This window comes from Setaria italica, chromosome IV (genome assembly GCF_000263155.2).
Source record: "Setaria italica strain Yugu1 chromosome IV, Setaria_italica_v2.0, whole genome shotgun sequence".
NCBI lineage: Eukaryota > Viridiplantae > Streptophyta > Magnoliopsida > Poales > Poaceae > Setaria > Setaria italica.
The window spans coordinates 39,493,813-39,510,263 of record NC_028453.1 but is presented as its reverse complement, the minus strand read 5'-3'; the positions used below and the strand labels follow the sequence as shown (position 1 = coordinate 39,510,263).

The 16,451-nt window shown below is 47.0% G+C and overlaps 4 protein-coding genes across 5 annotated transcripts; 2 read left to right on the top strand and 2 right to left on the bottom strand.

Moving 5' to 3' along the window:
• Positions 1-5,552: 5,552 nt before the first annotated feature.
• LOC101753935 lies at positions 5,553-6,751 on the bottom strand. Its single transcript, XM_004966386.3, has 2 exons — positions 6,344-6,751; positions 5,553-6,222 (listed from the first exon to the last, which is right to left on the bottom strand). The coding sequence occupies exons 1-2, from the start codon at positions 6,745-6,747 to the stop codon at positions 6,000-6,002; spliced, it is 627 nt and encodes a 208-aa protein (XP_004966443.2). The 5' UTR covers positions 6,748-6,751; the 3' UTR covers positions 5,553-5,999.
• Positions 6,752-7,847: 1,096 nt separating this feature from the next.
• LOC101753516 (WAS protein family homolog 2) lies at positions 7,848-8,686 on the top strand. The gene has a single exon (XM_004966385.3). It carries the CDS (start codon positions 7,961-7,963, stop codon positions 8,498-8,500), a length of 540 nt encoding a protein of 179 aa, XP_004966442.1. The 5' UTR covers positions 7,848-7,960; the 3' UTR covers positions 8,501-8,686.
• A 927-nt stretch (positions 8,687-9,613) lies between these two features.
• On the top strand, positions 9,614-10,783 carry LOC101753113 (ras-related protein RABA3). The gene has a single exon (XM_004966384.2). It carries the CDS (start codon positions 9,918-9,920, stop codon positions 10,608-10,610), a length of 693 nt encoding a protein of 230 aa, XP_004966441.1. The 5' UTR covers positions 9,614-9,917; the 3' UTR covers positions 10,611-10,783.
• A 12-nt stretch (positions 10,784-10,795) lies between these two features.
• On the bottom strand, positions 10,796-15,209 carry LOC101786984 (ATPase family AAA domain-containing protein 1). Of its 2 annotated transcripts, XM_004966383.4 has the most exons (6): positions 14,743-15,209; positions 14,322-14,622; positions 14,001-14,159; positions 11,798-12,093; positions 11,227-11,355; positions 10,796-11,119 (listed from the first exon to the last, which is right to left on the bottom strand). In XM_004966383.4, the coding sequence occupies exons 1-6, from the start codon at positions 14,941-14,943 to the stop codon at positions 11,111-11,113; spliced, it is 1,095 nt and encodes a 364-aa protein (XP_004966440.1). In that variant the 5' UTR covers positions 14,944-15,209; the 3' UTR covers positions 10,796-11,110. The 2 variants fall into 2 exon arrangements, with proteins under 2 accessions (XP_004966440.1, XP_004966439.1); XM_004966382.4 differs by having other exon boundaries at positions 10,796-11,355; positions 14,743-15,208.
• Positions 15,210-16,451: the final 1,242 nt, after the last annotated feature.

Below are 16,451 nucleotides of genomic sequence, written 5' to 3'. Positions count from 1 at the left end.
ATTACATTATAAATAGGGTATTCATGGTCACATTGATTTTTTCTTTGAAACTTGTATTTCCTTGGTCTGTGCGCATGGTGTGCTATGGACGATTATTGTAGAACAGAGGGAGTACCAACTTTAATGAAAATGCATAAAGATTGGAAGAACATATTGCATGTAGATGTTGCAACTACTATAAAAAGCCTTAGCCTCTTGTCATAGGTAATTGAGTGAAGGACCACTATGATTGTCTAGCTTGCAATCCAACATTGGAATGTCAAAAGTATTCATGTTGCATCATAATGAAACTGAATAGTGCAATCAATTATGATGTGCAGGGAAAGGCTGGGCATAATCCAACCAGTGAAGAGCTGGTCATGGCTTTGGAAAATTATGATCTTTTCCTGTACTTTGGGCATGGAAGTGGTACGCCCAAAAGATTAATGTTTGTTCCCGTCCATTTTTGTTGGATGTTTTTATCAGTGTCGCAATTATTTGAAGTTCTGTTCCTTTAGCCTACTGTAGTCGTATCTGATGGTTCATACTAATTAGTTTATAATTAAGAAACCCATCCCTACTGTGAGCCTGATGCGTGGCAGCTAAGTTCCTTTTAACTGTGTGGTAACCCAAGCTAAATTACTGTATACCGTATACCGTATACGTCTCTTTTTATAGTAGAGAAGAGCTGGCAGTACAGTGCTCTACTTCTGATAGGTAGGTCCTATACAAGGAAGGAGAAACCTGTCAGACTGGCAGAACGCTTCTCCCCCAGCGCCCGTATCCAGCTCCTGAGCATATCGAGATCGGCCCTCCTCCTCCTGTCTCTTGCGACCTCACTGTCGGCGATGGGCGAAGGGATCTAATCAAGTAGATATTATCTATTTATCATAGGTTTGTGCCCAGATGGGCATTGCAGACCAAGCTCCGCCATGGCTTCCTCTCCCAACTCAACCTCCGGTTCCAATGAAGCAAGGAAGGCCTTTTCTCCTTGCTGCACTCCACTCACCAGCCAGTCTGTTCCTGATGTCGCCCCAAAGCAGGGGCACTTGCTGTTTTGCATGCATGTCAAGGGTGGAGCTTTGGCTGTTTGTCGGGGTCAAAGGATGAGCTCAACCTGACGTTTTTTAGTAATCCAGTGAAGAATCACTATTGTTAGAAGTCAATGACTCCCAACCGGCATTCCAGTTGTGGAGAAGACTCTCACCAGTGCTGGCCTAGCTCTGTCTTGATGCCTGTGTTTTGACTGAAGGTTTCGGTGTTCCGTCTTGGTCAATTGTGCATGCTAATTTCCTTCCACAGAAGGTGCCCTTGTAGTGCTTTAATATATACTATAATTTTTTTATAAAAAAATGTAGTATTGGCATACCAACCGGTGTAGTTCTTTTTAAATACAATCAGCTTGCTTTTTATCTAAATCTTTTGTTATTGTGAACTACACTAAATGGTGTGAATTTAGGCAATATGACTTCTCAGACGTATTAGCACAGTGGCATAGTAGACATCAGTGGGGACTAATTGGCTTGTGGTACTGGAACCAGAAAGTTTTGAAGTGCCTAATGTCATCGACAATCAGTTGATGATATTACTGTTAACAATTGTGAACTAGCATGTGTTGACTATTGTTCATATCCTCTCTTTCTTTTTCCATGGCTATTGTTCGGTACCTGTTATATGAGTGCTAAGAACAACAGTCGTTGGTTCCTTGGTTGAATGAATCTAACTAGTTTGGAAAAACGATGCAGGAACTAAGCACGTGAACTTGAAGGAAATTGACAAGCTAAATGACTGTGCATCTGCTGTTCTTATGGGGTGCAGCAGTGGAGAACTGCATTGCAAAGGGAGCTATGCACCTCATGGGGCCCCGCTGTCCTATTTATCCGGTGGTTCACCTGCTGTAGTTGCAAATCTCTGGGATGTTTCAGATAAGGATATTGATCGGTTTAGTAAAGCTTTGCTCCATTCATGGCTGCGAGAAGATTCTGCAGATGACAGCAATTGCTCGCAATGTTCCCAACTGACACAAGAGTCTGAATCCATAAATATTGGGGTTGAGGGAAATGACAGGAGAGATGTTGATACCAAGCGGTGCAGCTGCAGGCAGAGGCGAGTTAGCTTCAAATCTAAGGGGGCGTTTTCTTCCCGTGTCTTATTTTTAGCACTTATCACATCGAATGTTTAGATACTAATTAGGAGTAGTAAACGTAGACTATTTACAAAACCAATTACATAAGTGGAATCTAAACGGCGAGACGAATCTATTAAGCCTAATTAATTCATCATTAGCAAATATTTACTGTAGCAACACATTGTCAAATCATGGACTAATTAGGCTTAATAGATTCATCTCGCCGTTTAGATTCGTCTTATGTAATGGGTTTTGTAAATAGTCTACGTTTAATACTTCTAATTAGTATCTAAACATTCGATGTGACGGGTGCTAAAGTGTCGCATTATAAATACGGTGGCATACATATCTAGGAAGGACAATTCCTCACTGATTTTTTTTTAAAATTTTTTTGTACTAGACTGGATTTGGCAGGGAATTTCTCATCCATCTCCTGTTTGTGGGTTGGATGGAGTGCCGGGAGTCTTTTATTTGCTCATCAAGGAACCGAAATTAAAGCATGCATTGATGCTCCTGGTGGCTACCTCTCGATACTCACCTGTTTATTTTCCACCAACCTCCTTAAATTTCACCAAGCCGTTTCACCTTCCCCAACCATCCTCCTCGGCATCTCTAGCACTACTAATACCTCAGTGACTCCGCTTCATACATCTCAATCTCATTTTCATCCGTATAATTGGTCATATATACATTTGTTATATCTTGTTAGAGGCTGCTCAATATTCTCAACTAGAGTTCCAATGTTAGCTCACCTTGCTTATTTGGGTCGTGGCTCCAGGAATGTCACCTGGCTGAGCTTGGAAGTTTTGTTTTGATGCTTATTCGTCTTTTGGCATCTTTTATGATGAGTTGCCTTGTGCTTGCGTGCTTAAACATGGACGGGTTTTTTAGTTTATTTTTGCTGTCCTCCAATGAAATCTCCCAGGCCCATCAGGAAAACGACAATTCCTGATTAACTTTCTGGGAATATAAGCCTAGTCCTTGCAAAATTATGTCTCCCAATTAAAGTATTTGCATATACATATATAATGTGCTAGAAATAGGAAGAAAAATATGAGTGCTATCATGGAGGTGCTTTAATAGTCACTCGTATCATCATTTCAATGAAAAGGGGGCCATTTTGAGTTATCCTGACTAGAGAAGCCCAGCCTGCTTTGTGTTTCTTGGATAATTCAGTAATTGATTAGATGCCCTTTTGAACAATATCAGACAACTTTGACTTGCCTGAAAGCTACCACTCTGTGCTCATTTACCATCTTTCACTTTAGGGTTGGACAGGACTAAAAATTGGGTCAGAATAGGATCAGATTGCTACGGAGTATAGCGATCTGTCTTTCTTTTTTTCTTACTTTTATCCTTTTGTTTCTGGCATGTTCTATCCTGATCCTACTTGGGTGTAGAGTTGCATGTACCATACCAATTGATATTATCAAACTGCTCCAAATTCATCTGTTCTTTTTCTGGATCTTCTTTCCTTCCTCTGTTATGAATATATGTTTTTGTTCGATCGTTTTCAACATATTAATTAGTAACTCATAACTTGGAAGATTTTGCAGATAATGTGAGCATCCCCTCGGGCTTCTTTTGTCGAGTACTCTGCGAAGAGTTATGACTTATGAGCCATGTAGCTAGAGGTTTGAGAAACTATAATTTTCTACAGTTCCTTAATGAATTTTCTGTTGTAGAGAAGGGATAATGAGTAGTATATAAAACCTGCAGTTTCTCCATAGAGCACCAGTAGAATTTCAGAATGGGACTGGTACCAGATCTGAGAGCTCTCTCTTAAAGTATGTCCCTCTCTTGAGGTGGTAATGGAGCAAAACCAAACAAAAGTTAACACATGTTTATTGCAGAAGGTTAGAAAAAGGGCAGATTGCTATCATGTAGAGAATCCCTAGCCTTTTCCATCTGTCTTCCTCTCCATCTCGTGATGTGCACTCTTCACTCCTCCCCTTAATTTGTAAGCACTTGTCCCAAGCTTGATAGGCCCTCTTGTCGTTCTCATGGTGGTGAGCAATGTCAAGAAGCAAAAAGGCCTCATGACTCACCCTTTTCTTTCTGTCACGGTCCAGCAGCTCTTGAATATCGCATTATTTGCATATTAAGGGCGTGTTTGGTTCCACTTGCTTATCATAAGCAGCTAAATGTTGCTTATTTGAAGTTGCTTATTTTTAGTCCTACTTGTTTGGATACTCTTGCTTACGAGCATTGAATGAGGTGGATATTGACATGTTTACCCCTAATGATTGGTTCTCATCCTATTTCTCCCTCCTCATTAAATAAGGGCAGAAGGTATAAAGTGTACCTTTTAACCCCCATAAGCATTGCTTATGGGCTAAAAATAAGTAGCCCCGTAAGCAACCTCATAAGCAAGAGCGTTTGGTATTTTAGAGCTAAAAGTTGCTTATTTTTAGCTGCTTATGCATAAGCAATGCAAACCAAACAGGCCCTAAGTTGTTAACGTCACATTGAATTTCTAGTCTAGGCCTGAAGCATCCATGATTGAACACGACGGATTCTCGTACATTGCATCCACTTGAATTGAAGGCCTATTGTAGTTATTGTTTTGGTTTTTCTCTGTACTTGTGTTGATTATTCATTGGCTCCACTAATGAGTCACTAGAATATATCTTTGGGGTATAGTGACTGAATTTTGGATTTCCTGCGACTTATTTGTAAATTTGGGCCCCGGAAAAGTTTTGCCAATGGGTGTGCCTTGGGTGTCGTCTATGATAGCTACTCCCACTTGCTCATGTATGTCTGCTCATTTGCTCACGATATTCAACATGTGGATCATCCTGGTCAAAAGTGCATTAGTTCATTAACTTCATTCGTAGACTGTAACATCTGAAACTTTGGCAACTCTAATGTTCACTGGAGAGAGGAAAGAAAAATTGTGCAACTGGTGAAACATTTACACTTGTTCTCCCAAGGTCCTTGATTGTCCCTGTGAACTGTTGCTTTTCTTATCCAAGGACAAAAATGACTGGCTAGAATCTTTCGTGCGCCTGTCATTGCTGCAAACCAAAGGAACATGATGAGCATATACACAGCTTTTGTATTGCAGCCACTTGAGCAGGCAAAAGGGGAATTGTTTGAGGCTCTTGATCACAGAAACAAACGGCTTCTACGATGAGTCAGTCATCTGAAAATAAAGATACACAGAGCACCATCAGAAGACATAAGTGAAGGCTGAAAAGGTCAGGCGTTGTCTGAAATCTTGCAGCCTAAGCCCTGGAAAAAGTAGTACAAGTGATTTAGGATAAAGGTTAGGATTTCCCTGCAGACTACTAATTGAAGGACAAGTGTGCATGCCGTGGCACCTCAATCCTGTTCTGAATTTTTCTCACCTGTCCATTTCTGAAGTCACATCTCACGGAAAAAAAAAAGTGCAGGAACGACAACGAGGAAATGAAGTGAGGAAGCTCAAGAACGAAGAAGAAGAAGAATGAACATTGTGTGCACACGGCAGCAATCTTGTTCTAGTATCAATATTTTAATTTGTACATCAGTACATGTAGATAGGTCATCACGAAGAGTGATGTCCATAGCTTGGTTATTCCCTCCTGCTCTCGTGGATCTCTACCTACTGTGTTGAACTGCTCATTAGATTCTCTCCTCTACACAAGATATCATACAGAGGAAGTCACTCATCCATGTATGAACTCAGTGTTGCAGGATCCCCAGAGAAGAACAATTACACATGCCTACAAGGCTAATCATCAACCTGTACTAATCCTGCTTGTTGACTGCAACTCATCGACGATCCGCCGCAGAAAACAACAATCACCTACTGATCCTGCGACGAACACCACGGCCTGATCGATGCGTGCGGCGGCTGGGCTGCACGTACGGCCATCAATTGCTGACTGACACTAGCAGTAGCAGCTACCTAGCTGGCGGCCACGGGGTGGTTGCGCGCCGCGAGGTTGGCGATGGTCGGGCGGCGGCGCATCACCAGCGGCCTTGACGATGACGGCGCCTCACCTGCCGGCGAGGACGACGGCGGCGGCGGCGCGCGCAGGAGGCGGTGGCGCCGCGCCACCGCGTCCAGCGCCTCGTCCATGGCCATCTGCTCCTGCCTGCAGTCGTCGCTGCAGAACGCGGCGTCCCCCCTGCAGCAGGACCACCGTGCCATCCGCACGCATGCAGGTCAACCGTCAACACCATGGTTGTGTTGATGGAATGGAAGGGAGATGTTGGGCAAGATGATGCTATTGCTATGCATGCGCGTACTTGTACATGAAGACGTCGCGGTTGCAGGCGATGCTCTCCTTGCAGAGGAAGCACGACCCGAGGTAGTGGAGACTGGCCGTGCAGCCGTCGCCACCGCCGCCGCCGCCCGGCTTCACCCGGAAGAACCTCGACGCGACCTGCACGTACCGCTCCTCCTCCATCGTCTCCGGCACCGGCATCACCGCCGCCGTCGTGGCGACCGTGGCCTTGAATCTTGATGTGATGACTTGCTCGTCGTTACACTGCCCTCTCCACCATGCCCAGAAGCGTGCTGCTCTTCCCGATGTGATGTGAGCAGAGGCACCTCTTGTTGGTTTGGTAGACGGAGCTGCCCCTGGAGGAGGTTTTATACGTGTGCGACGTGCCCGGCTTGTCTGCACGCGCGCCCCCTGCTGGTCTGCCATGCTGGTTTGAGTAGGACGGGGAGGTCCGTGTCGCAAAACCATGGGTGGTAGGGGTAGGGGAGCATGGGCTGTGTCACGGAACCTGTTGGCGGCGTGTGCATGGGGGGATTAATCTAAGAGGCAAGTTGATCGATAATGCCTGACAGAAAATAAAATACCCGGATTATTCGTAATCAATCAAACGATCCATCCTTTGGGAAGCATCAAGAGATGAGTCAGGCGAATAACAATTGATGAGCTTGATAGAACAATTTCGTTGTTAGTATACTGTCTCTGTGTCAGTCTGGCCATGGCTTGCCCCCAGCCATTTGCAGCTAAAGTTCTAGGCCTTGTTTAATTACCAATTTGGGAGTGGTAAAATTGGCATTTTGCCATAAATGCGCAACTGTAGCGTTTCGTTTGTATTTGTGAATTATTGTCCAAATATTGACTAATTAGGCTCAAAAGATTCGTCTCGCAAAATACAACAAAACTGTGCAATTAGTTTTTGATTTCATCTACATTTAGTACTCCATACATGTACCACAAGTTTGATGTGATGGAGAATCTTTTTTTTGTATAGTATCAAAGTTGGGAGTTTGGAGGTAACTAAACATGGCCTAGGCTAGGCTCTAGCTGCTTTTTTCCATGAACATGCAGAGGTTAAACGGTAGCATAGTGGCACAGCAAAACGGGTGAGCCGTGCCTGACTGGATCTGCTGCTGCCGTTCTGGGCCCTGCAGCTTTTTTTATGGTACAATAATAGCGGCAGGGAAGGAAGTCGGCGGCATGGGCACAGCTTGTAATTGACCTGCCAGAGGCATCTCCTCAGTCCTGAGCTTGATCAGGATCAGGGAGGGATCAACCGGGGTCGGCAGAGAGAGAGAGAGAGTTCCGGTGGGCTATCCTCTCCCCGAGGGCGCGCGCGCTTTCCAACCTCTCTCGAAAGCCCATGAAAACCAGCCCACCGCATTGCGGTTTCAAACACGCACGACTCTCTCAGATGCGGCCCACCGCTGATGAGGCGCCCCAGCCGTCGTCCACGTCCCGTCCAGTCCACCACACCGCGCCATGGCCGTTCGCGGGGCGGGGGCGCCGTGTGCGTGTCCGCCTCGTCCACCGCACCGCCCCTATCCTCCCGTGGAGCACGAGCGGCGAGCGGCAACCGAAAAAAAATACCAAACAAAATAAGTGTGGCCACCCACTCGTTCCTCTCGTCACCTTCGGCGCAGCAATGGACGCGGCCGTCTCGCTTTCCCTGCACCACCACCACGGGGCGCCGGGGGCGCTCCCGCTCCCCGCCACCCTCCCGCCGCCCCACCACCACCCCTGCGCGCTCCCGCTCAGGCGCCACCCCTTCTCCTCCGCCGCCGCGGCACCCAAGGCGCCCCCCGCGCCGCTCCTGACCCTCGCCGCCCGGCCCCGGTCGCCCGCGCGCTCCGCGTCGCCCCCCGCCCTCGCCCACCCCGCCGCGGCCCCCCGGTCCTCCGGCAGCTCCAGCCGCGCCGCCACCGGGTACGCGGCCGCGCTGGCCGACGCGTGCGCCCGCGCCGGCACGCTGCGCCGGGCCGCACGCCACGCGCGCGCGCTCCTCGTTCGCCGGCGCCGGTCCGAGGAGGAGGAGGAGCTCGACGCGCGGGTGGTGGCGCTGGTGAGGATGCTCGTCGGCAAGGGAAAGGCCGGGATGGTGCCCGAGGTCCTGGCCGAGTTCGCCGCCATCTGCGACCACCTGCTGCCGCGGCCGCCGCCGGCGCAACCACGCCACGCCTACTAGTTAGTCCACTCGTGTCTGCACCTACTCTACTGGCTACTGCTGTAGTATCTCGTCGACTCAACATTTGTACAATATGAACAGCACGCGTGTTCTTCAGAGTTCACGCTACGGTTTTGTATAATTGATATTGATTATTGTATGGAAATTCTTGCTTCCTAGAACAATATATTGTAGCATTTCTATTAATGGCGCCACAAGATGGATCACCTGCAAAACTGCTTACGAGCATCGACACATCTGAACATCAAATTGTTCATCAGCAGTAGCATTAGTAGCAAACACTGAAGCTTGGTTGGTTGTCTTGGCTGCTGAAGCTCTGAAAAGAAGAAAGCAGTCGAATCATACTTTCATACCCTGGCCCGGAGTTTCTAAATGAGGTGAGGTCAATTGCCTGCAACCAACAAAGAGATACTGATGCCTGTGATAAGCTAGCCACATTATGCATGGTGACACATAAGCTGAATACAATACTTGAAAGTCATCAGCCTGGTACTATAATGTCTTGAAAGTAGCAGTTGAGGATTGCTCATCTCTATCGACGTTACTAATGCGCACTTAATCCTTCTCTCGACAAATCAGCTTTATCCTTCTGGTCCACTTGTTGCAAACCTAACCACGTACCGGGCGCTAGGCTAGCGTCACACTAGCGATTAGGATAGCAATCCCTGGTTCTCGTCGGATTCTCGCGTTTGTATATGACTAGAGAAATATCCTTCTGTTCTATCTCTATTGATTTGTATTATCTTCTTTTTTTTTAGAATTTCATTTGTATTATCTTCCTCCGTCATTTATATCTCTGGAAAAATTGAATTGTATGGAGATAGAGTGAGTGAGTGAGTGGTTCATACGACGTTAAAATTGAATTTTGTATTATATTTCGATGGAGGGCATGAGGGGTCTTTTTCCCAATAAACTTAATGAACGCTGTTAACATTGGAATAATGCGTCAGAAATAAAAGATCTTGGAAAAGAAGCACGTGCCCATTTTACCCTAGGCTGGCTACAATTTGTAGCTACTACGATGAATGAATGCCGAAAGAGAAAAGTGCCATAGGTACCATACCAAACTCGCTGTACGACTAGTGCAAACGTACACAGCAGCACAGTGGAAGCAGTAATTAGCAACAGGTTAACAGCACCAAGAGCCCCTTTAATCTCTGTCAGCTAGCATCAGTCCCCCATTATGAAAGATGCTGAGGAGCACCTCCAATAGCAGGAGCGCGAGAGCAGCAACCTCTCCTCATCGCCCTCTCAACCACTCTGCTAGCTCCTTATGTCACCAGCACAAATATTTATGCACACACAATGTCGTATGAGACACGTACGTGAGCTTGTACTTAACAAGAGACACATAGCTTTGGAGAAGCTAGCCATTGCTGCAGGCTGCAGTTCTGTCTGGAGAGCTTGAGGTTTAGCAATGGAGGAGGACTACGTGTTCAAGATCGTGGTGATCGGCGACTCGGCGGTGGGGAAGACGCAGCTGCTGGGGCGCTTCACGCGCGACGAGTTCTTCCTGGACTCCAAGTCCACCATCGGCATCGAGTTCCAGACGCGCACCGTCGACATCGCCCGCCGCCGCGTCAAGGCCCAGATTTGGGACACCGCCGGCCAGGAGAGGTACAGGGCGGTCACCACCGCCTACTACCGTGGCGCGCTCGGCGCCGTGCTCGTCTACGACGTCACCAGGCGCCGCACCTTCGACCACGCCGCGCGCTGGGTCGACGAGCTCCGCGCCCACGCCGACAAGTCCATCGTCGTCATGCTCGTCGGCAACAAGGCCGACCTCGCCGCCGGCCGCGCGGTGGCGGCGGACGAGGCCGCCGCCTTCGCCGAGGAGCAGGGGCTCTTCTTCTCCGAGGCCTCCGCGCTCAGCGGGGAGAACGTCGAGCGCGCCTTCCTCAGGCTGCTCGAGGAGATCCACGCCAACGTGTCCAGGAGGCCCGCGCTGGAGGCGGCGGCGGCGTACGAGGAGGCCGGCGTCATCAACGGCCGTGGGCATGGCGACGCCGGCGTGCTGATGCTCAAGGGCGCTAGGCTGTCGCTGGCTGAAGAGAGGTCCATCATGGAAACGAGCGCCTTGAGGAGGACAAGCAGCTGCTCGTGCACGTAAGCAATCTGCTTGTGCGATAGAATGTATCATCAGATCAGAAGATCCAACGATTTCTCAAGTGAACACACAACGCAGGCGTGCTTCGTCATGGTACTGAGTACTGACTGGTTTCATGTGTCAACAGTTTGTGCTCCGAATGGAAGTTCGTTAGCAGCCAGAAAAAAAAAATTGAAGTACATCTGTCAACCTGGAATGGAACAGCCCCTTCTTCATTATGTATATTGTCTACCCTAAAATCGTTTAAAAGTACAAGGCAAGCGAAACAGTAATTCAGCCAGACAACCATGGAGTGCTGGTAACTTTTGGCGACAGAGAGAACTTCGAATCAACTTAAACATCAGTGCAAGCTTGCCATTTTGCCAGCTGCAATTAGCTTCAAAAACAGGTGCAGCCTCGCCACGCAAAATGGAACTCTAATACATGTGCTGAACCTTCGCAAGCTGCACAAGAAAACCTAACGAAATCGAGGGTAATGCTTGCGTCTACTCCACTGCAGATTTTCACGAGATCTAGCAAAAGGTAATGATTAAGGTGAAGAAGGCTCTTGCGGTTCTGACTGACTGTTCTGAACTATTCGAGACATCAGCTTAGATATCTCAAAGATCGCGCTCTGTACCTGATCATCTTCTGAATCCGATGGCCGAACCCACAAGGGTGACTGCAGCCCTGAGCTAGCAGCCTTCTTGCCCTTTCTAGATGTTGATAGGGCTCTCTCCAGGTCTGATTGCCTCAAGGGTCTAGGTTTCTGAAACAGAAGTAGAAGTCAAGAATCAAAACCAATGCGAGATGGTTGAAGCCGTACTAGTTAACTCTAAATCAACTTCACCAGTATTCAGAGAAATAAACAGCAAGGTTCTAATTACCGAAGCAGAAAATGATAAGTCCAAATAGCCATACTATCTGAATTTTATCTATGAATTCAACATACTCCATCAACATATTTTGAAGTCGCAAAACATAACAATCAACAACCTTTTTCAGGTAATGTTAGTAGTAAGAGCTCAAGAAAAATGCTAAAGAAGATATGCTAAACTGATTGTAGCAAATACTATTGACTTATCAGAAGTCAATGTGTGATATGTTTTAGCACTAAGGTTGCTAACTTATTGAATTATCAAAAGTGGAAATGAATTAATAGCAACAGCATGAAATCTTGTATGCTGAATGAAAATAGAAGAAATACTCACATCTAATGTCCTCCCATTTTTCTCATTATCCAAAAGCTCCCTGATAGGGTAGAATGCTGCCTGCTTGCACAGTTCTAGGATATCTGACCCAGTAAAGCCCTCACACAATCTTGCAATGCGATCATAATCAATATTAGGTTCAACATTTTCACCCTTCAATACAACCTGAAGTATCTTGCTCCTTTCACTCTGAACAGGAATTCCAATTTCAAATATCTGAGTAAAGCGCCTGAGGATGGCCTCATCTAACTCAGAAGGCCTGTTCGTAGCAGCAAGGACCATCACACGAGCATTCTCTGCAAAAGCATATATTTATAATTAAATATTGATCAGTAATATCTATGGAAGTAAATTTTTACAGTAAATGTTTCAGTATCCATATGCAGTAACAATCCTTCTCCAAAATAGCATCAGCTTGCAAGGAAAATTACATCATGGCAAATAAGTGTAGCTGTAAAGTGTTCTGATGTCTCCCTCAGGAATGCCATAAGTTCATGTAGAAGTAAAACATAGAAAGTATGGCAAAGGCTATCATGTTACTGAAAGTACTAACATCCTTTTAGCATTGAACTTTTGAAAACACACTTACTATGACACCGGCATTGGTTATGACTTATGATTAGTATCACATACATGTGTGACATAAGGAAATCACAATATCAATAATAATACTAATTTCACCAATAGAGTTCCTAAATATTCATGAGTGAAAAGGGAGCAAATTATGTGCATGTCCTCATGTAAGCTAGCTCATTGATGATAAGTTAGTTGCTCCCTGTAAATTGAAAGCATCCCATATGACCAGCCACAATGACCATCAACATGAGTCCTAGAGCAAGGTCATAGCCGCATAGGTATCACATACATTAAGTAAACCATGTTGCTTAAGCAGGAATAAACTTGCAATCGAACATCATAGCTTGTTACAGGAAACGAAATGCCAAAATAATAAAAAAGATGACATAGGCTACCATTTTCCCTGGAATCAGCTCTTACAAATCTATATTACTATTGCACTACATTCTCCTTAATTCTTCGCAAAGTCATTCCATGGTTATGCAACTTCTATCGTTGATTTCCAAAAAAACCACAAAGCCTCTTTTGGTATATATAATTTTAACAAGATATATTATATGATGAAAGTCAAAGCTAAAAGAGTTTCATTCAGATAAACAGAACAGAATAAGCCAAACTTGCATAAGAACATATTTACACAGTAACCGGTGTGCCATTGTGAGTCATTGCTATTGGCTGCTAAACTTCTATTTAAAAAGGTGATACCTAACTCCACCTAGGCGGCACCGCTGCTAGGCATAGCACCAATGCTTTGCCTAGAACCTAGGCTTTTTTTTTCCACCTAGAGCATTTTAAGGCTTGATTTATATATGTTAAAGGGGGAGAATTAAAGATGGAGGATGATGAATTATGGTAACAGAACTCATGGATGGCTTATAATGTCAAATCCTTTGTTTTAATATGCCAAATTCCACTATTCATCATGACACTACTAGAGGCATCAAGAAAAAAAATAAAATCACATGGGGATGCCTAGACGCTAGGCGGAGCCTGACCGCCTATCCTTTTTTGAAACATTGCTGCTATTTGTTTTCAAACGTACTGGATTCAATGAAGGGCGGACAGTGACGGAGCTAGGTAATGATGAATAAGGGAGGGTGCAGCAGCCAGCTAAGCTAATTCAAAGATCAAACACTATATCATGCATTGAAATTCTTAAGAGCTTCAATAGAAAAAAAAATAGCATCTTGAGAGGGGGGGGGGGGGGCATGGCCCCTGCGGCCCTGCCAATCCCGCTACTGGTTCCATCATTGAGAGCGGATTTGGACAAAGTTTTTCAGTATATAGTACAAAGGGCTACTAACACTGAAACAAAACCAGAACTCATGTTCAAGACATAGGCCCTGAGCACCATGAGGAAATTGACTAAGGACATATGCTGCTCAACTCCTTAGATCCTGACATACACCACAGCTCATCTTCATCTTTGACGTCGACCAATCAGGATGACATTAGGTGGCAGCGCATGTAATCTTACAAGCACAGTTATTCTAAAACTTAAAAGATGGGGGCATTTGCCCCCGCTCAACATAATTTAAGTCTGCCCCTAGATTTAATGTAATGCTGTAGGCACATTTATTCTATGCAATGCTTTCATGGGAGCAAGGCAGTGAATAAGAGCACTCACGATCAGTGGTGAAGCCGTCCCAGAGGGACATGAACTCCGTCTTCATATTAGTCATGGCTTCATGGTCTGTTGTCCGTCGCTGCCCCAAGAAACTATCAACCTCGTCGATGAAGATAATAGCAGGCTGGAGCTTGTGGGCAAGACTAAACACAGCCGCCACTGCCACAGTAATAAAATACCACCAAAGTCAGCACATCACATACCCACCAAAAAATAAAACACACTAAAATTAGCATTGGTTCTAAGCTAGTAGTAAGTTTCCAGTGGACAGTTAAAACAAACAACAATGGGGGTTAGTTAACATAAAAACCGTCGCCATACCGAGCTTCTGCGCATCCCCAAACCACTTGCTCATGAGATTGGAGATCCTGACATTGATGAAGACGGCTCCGGACTCCCTGGCGATGGCCTTGGCGAGCATGGTCTTCCCGGTGCCGGGTGGGCCATATAGGAGCACGCCCTTCTGGGGGCTGAGGAGCTTGCCGAAGGTGAAGAGCTCCGGGCGGCGCAGGGGCAGTATGACGAGCTCGTAGAGCGCCTGCTTGACGTGGTCGAGGCCGCCGATGGAGTCGAACTCGACGTCGATGCTGTCGGGGTTGATGACGTCGCACGCAATCACATCCTGCGCTCGATTCGGGGGGCGGCTCCGTCAGATTGGGTTGGAGCAGCGAGCGAGGTAACCCTAGAGGACGGAGCGGGTTCGGATCGGAGGTAGCAAAAAGAAAAGGCAAGGGGAACGAACCTCGTAGGGCGTGGTGGAGACGAGCGGCCGGCCGAGGCGCCTGGCGATCTCCTTCTTCTGCTGCGCGGCCTTCTGGGAGGCGGCGCGGTTGGGGTCGAGGTGGCGGAGGCCGGCGAAGAGGACGAGGCAGCTGAAGGCGGCGCTGGCGGCGTAGAGCACGAGCTCCTGCACGAACCGCGACGACGACTCCGACGACTTCATCGCCCCGCTGCTCGCCGGGCGGCGGCCGAGGAACCCAATCGGCTTGCGGCGGGAAGGAAGGATTCGCGAGGCTGAGAGGGTGGGGGGATCGATTCGCGGAGGGGAAAGCGTGGGGGGAGAGGCGCTGGCTGGCTGGCTGGATGGATGGATTAGGGAAGGGGGCGGCGCGACGCGATTGCTGCTTGTGCTTGGAGGAGGGGTTTGGGTTGGGTTGGGTTCCCCGGCCTTTTTGGATGGTGGATGCTTCTGGCCGTTGCTGAGAGAGGCCAGGCGGAGGAGGATTAGAGATTGGGGGCCTGTGATTCTCACTCACGGGAGATTGGAGAGGTTTGACTAGGATTGTTTCTGTCGCTGATTTCGTGTTGAGCGGATTCTGAATACTCTGTTTTATGTTTGTACCTGATTTGGACAGATTTTTCTGGGGAGCAAATACTGCTAGCATTACTTCTTCTAGTAGAGTTGGTACAAAGCGCACACCACGAACCGTCTGTGAATTTGAACGAGGTGTATTCTTCTGGGAGCGAAACGAATCCCAAATCAAAGATTTTTTTCCCCTCTTAATAACAGAGGAGATTAATATTCGGCCCCTCGCAAAAAAAAATAATATGGCAGAGAGAAGGAAAAAGTCCTCCCTTGTGTATTGCCATGGTCTCAATTTCATCCCTCATGTGCAAACCGAGTACCAATCATCCCTCAACTTTAAAACCCGTTTGTTTTCGGACTGTTTTGAGAGTGGTTCCGTGTGACGTGGCTTGGACCCCACATGTCAGGTGGTGGTGGGCTCCACATGCCAAGGCTTTCTTCTTCCCCTTCCTGCCTCCTCCCCCGCGCAAGCACAACACCACACCGGCGGAACCAAGAGTCCGAGACTCGGTCATGCGAGCTCCCTCTATGCAATCTTGAGCATCCCACCTCCAACAGCAGACCTCCATGGCAGACGAGGGGAAACACGGAAGCGGGCGGGCAGTGGAGAAGGATGAAATCTGCTGAACCAGGCGGAGGACGAACAGCGGAAAGGGATGAGGACTGCCAAGCCTGGGCGCAAGCGACGACCAACGAGTGGCTGCCAGACCTCCAGATCAAGGATAAGCGATCGCCGAGCGTGGGGAGCGAGCAGCCGCCGAGAGTGGCAGCAAAGAGGAGCTCCTCGGTATAGTCGGGGTCTTGAGAGTCCTCTGGGTTGTAGCTCGGGTCTGAACAGAACGAGATACGATGCAATATAAATTTATTGGCAACTTATCTAAGCAAAAGCTCCAAGAAAGCTAAATTTAGAAAATCCAAACAACTACAAACTAGCTACAAACAGCATGGGATCGATTTTACGAATTTAATGCAACTGGTTTCATATTTTTTTAGTTCAAATGAATTAGTTATGAATTTTTAAAAATTAATGATTTATTTAATTATTTAATTAATTTTGGAAATTCATTAATTAGGGTGACACGTGTCAGCTTCTGGGCGCGCTAAGTGGCAGCACGAGAGGGTGGCACGTGTTGGCGTTGACCCGA

Excerpts from the sequence above, each read along its gene's own strand:
- LOC101753113 (XM_004966384.2), top strand. The coding sequence starts at position 9,918 with ATGGAGGAGGACTACGTGTTCAAGATCGTGGTGATCGGCGACTCGGCG.
- LOC101753935 (XM_004966386.3), bottom strand. The coding sequence starts at position 6,747 with ATGGCAGACCAGCAGGGGGCGCGCGTGCAGACAAGCCGGGCACGTCGC. Across the intron at positions 6,223-6,343 it reads CGCGACGTCTTCATGTACAA|GGGGGACGCCGCGTTCTGCA; the intron begins GTACGCGCATGC and ends GTCCTGCTGCAG.
- LOC101753516 (XM_004966385.3), top strand. The coding sequence starts at position 7,961 with ATGGACGCGGCCGTCTCGCTTTCCCTGCACCACCACCACGGGGCGCCG.
- LOC101786984 (XM_004966382.4), bottom strand. The coding sequence starts at position 14,943 with ATGAAGTCGTCGGAGTCGTCGTCGCGGTTCGTGCAGGAGCTCGTGCTC. Across the intron at positions 14,160-14,321 it reads TGGGGATGCGCAGAAGCTCG|TGGCGGCTGTGTTTAGTCTT; the intron begins GTATGGCGACGG and ends TTACTGTGGCAG. Across the intron at positions 12,094-14,000 it reads GGACGGCTTCACCACTGATC|AGAATGCTCGTGTGATGGTC; the intron begins GTGAGTGCTCTT and ends ATGCTTTTGCAG.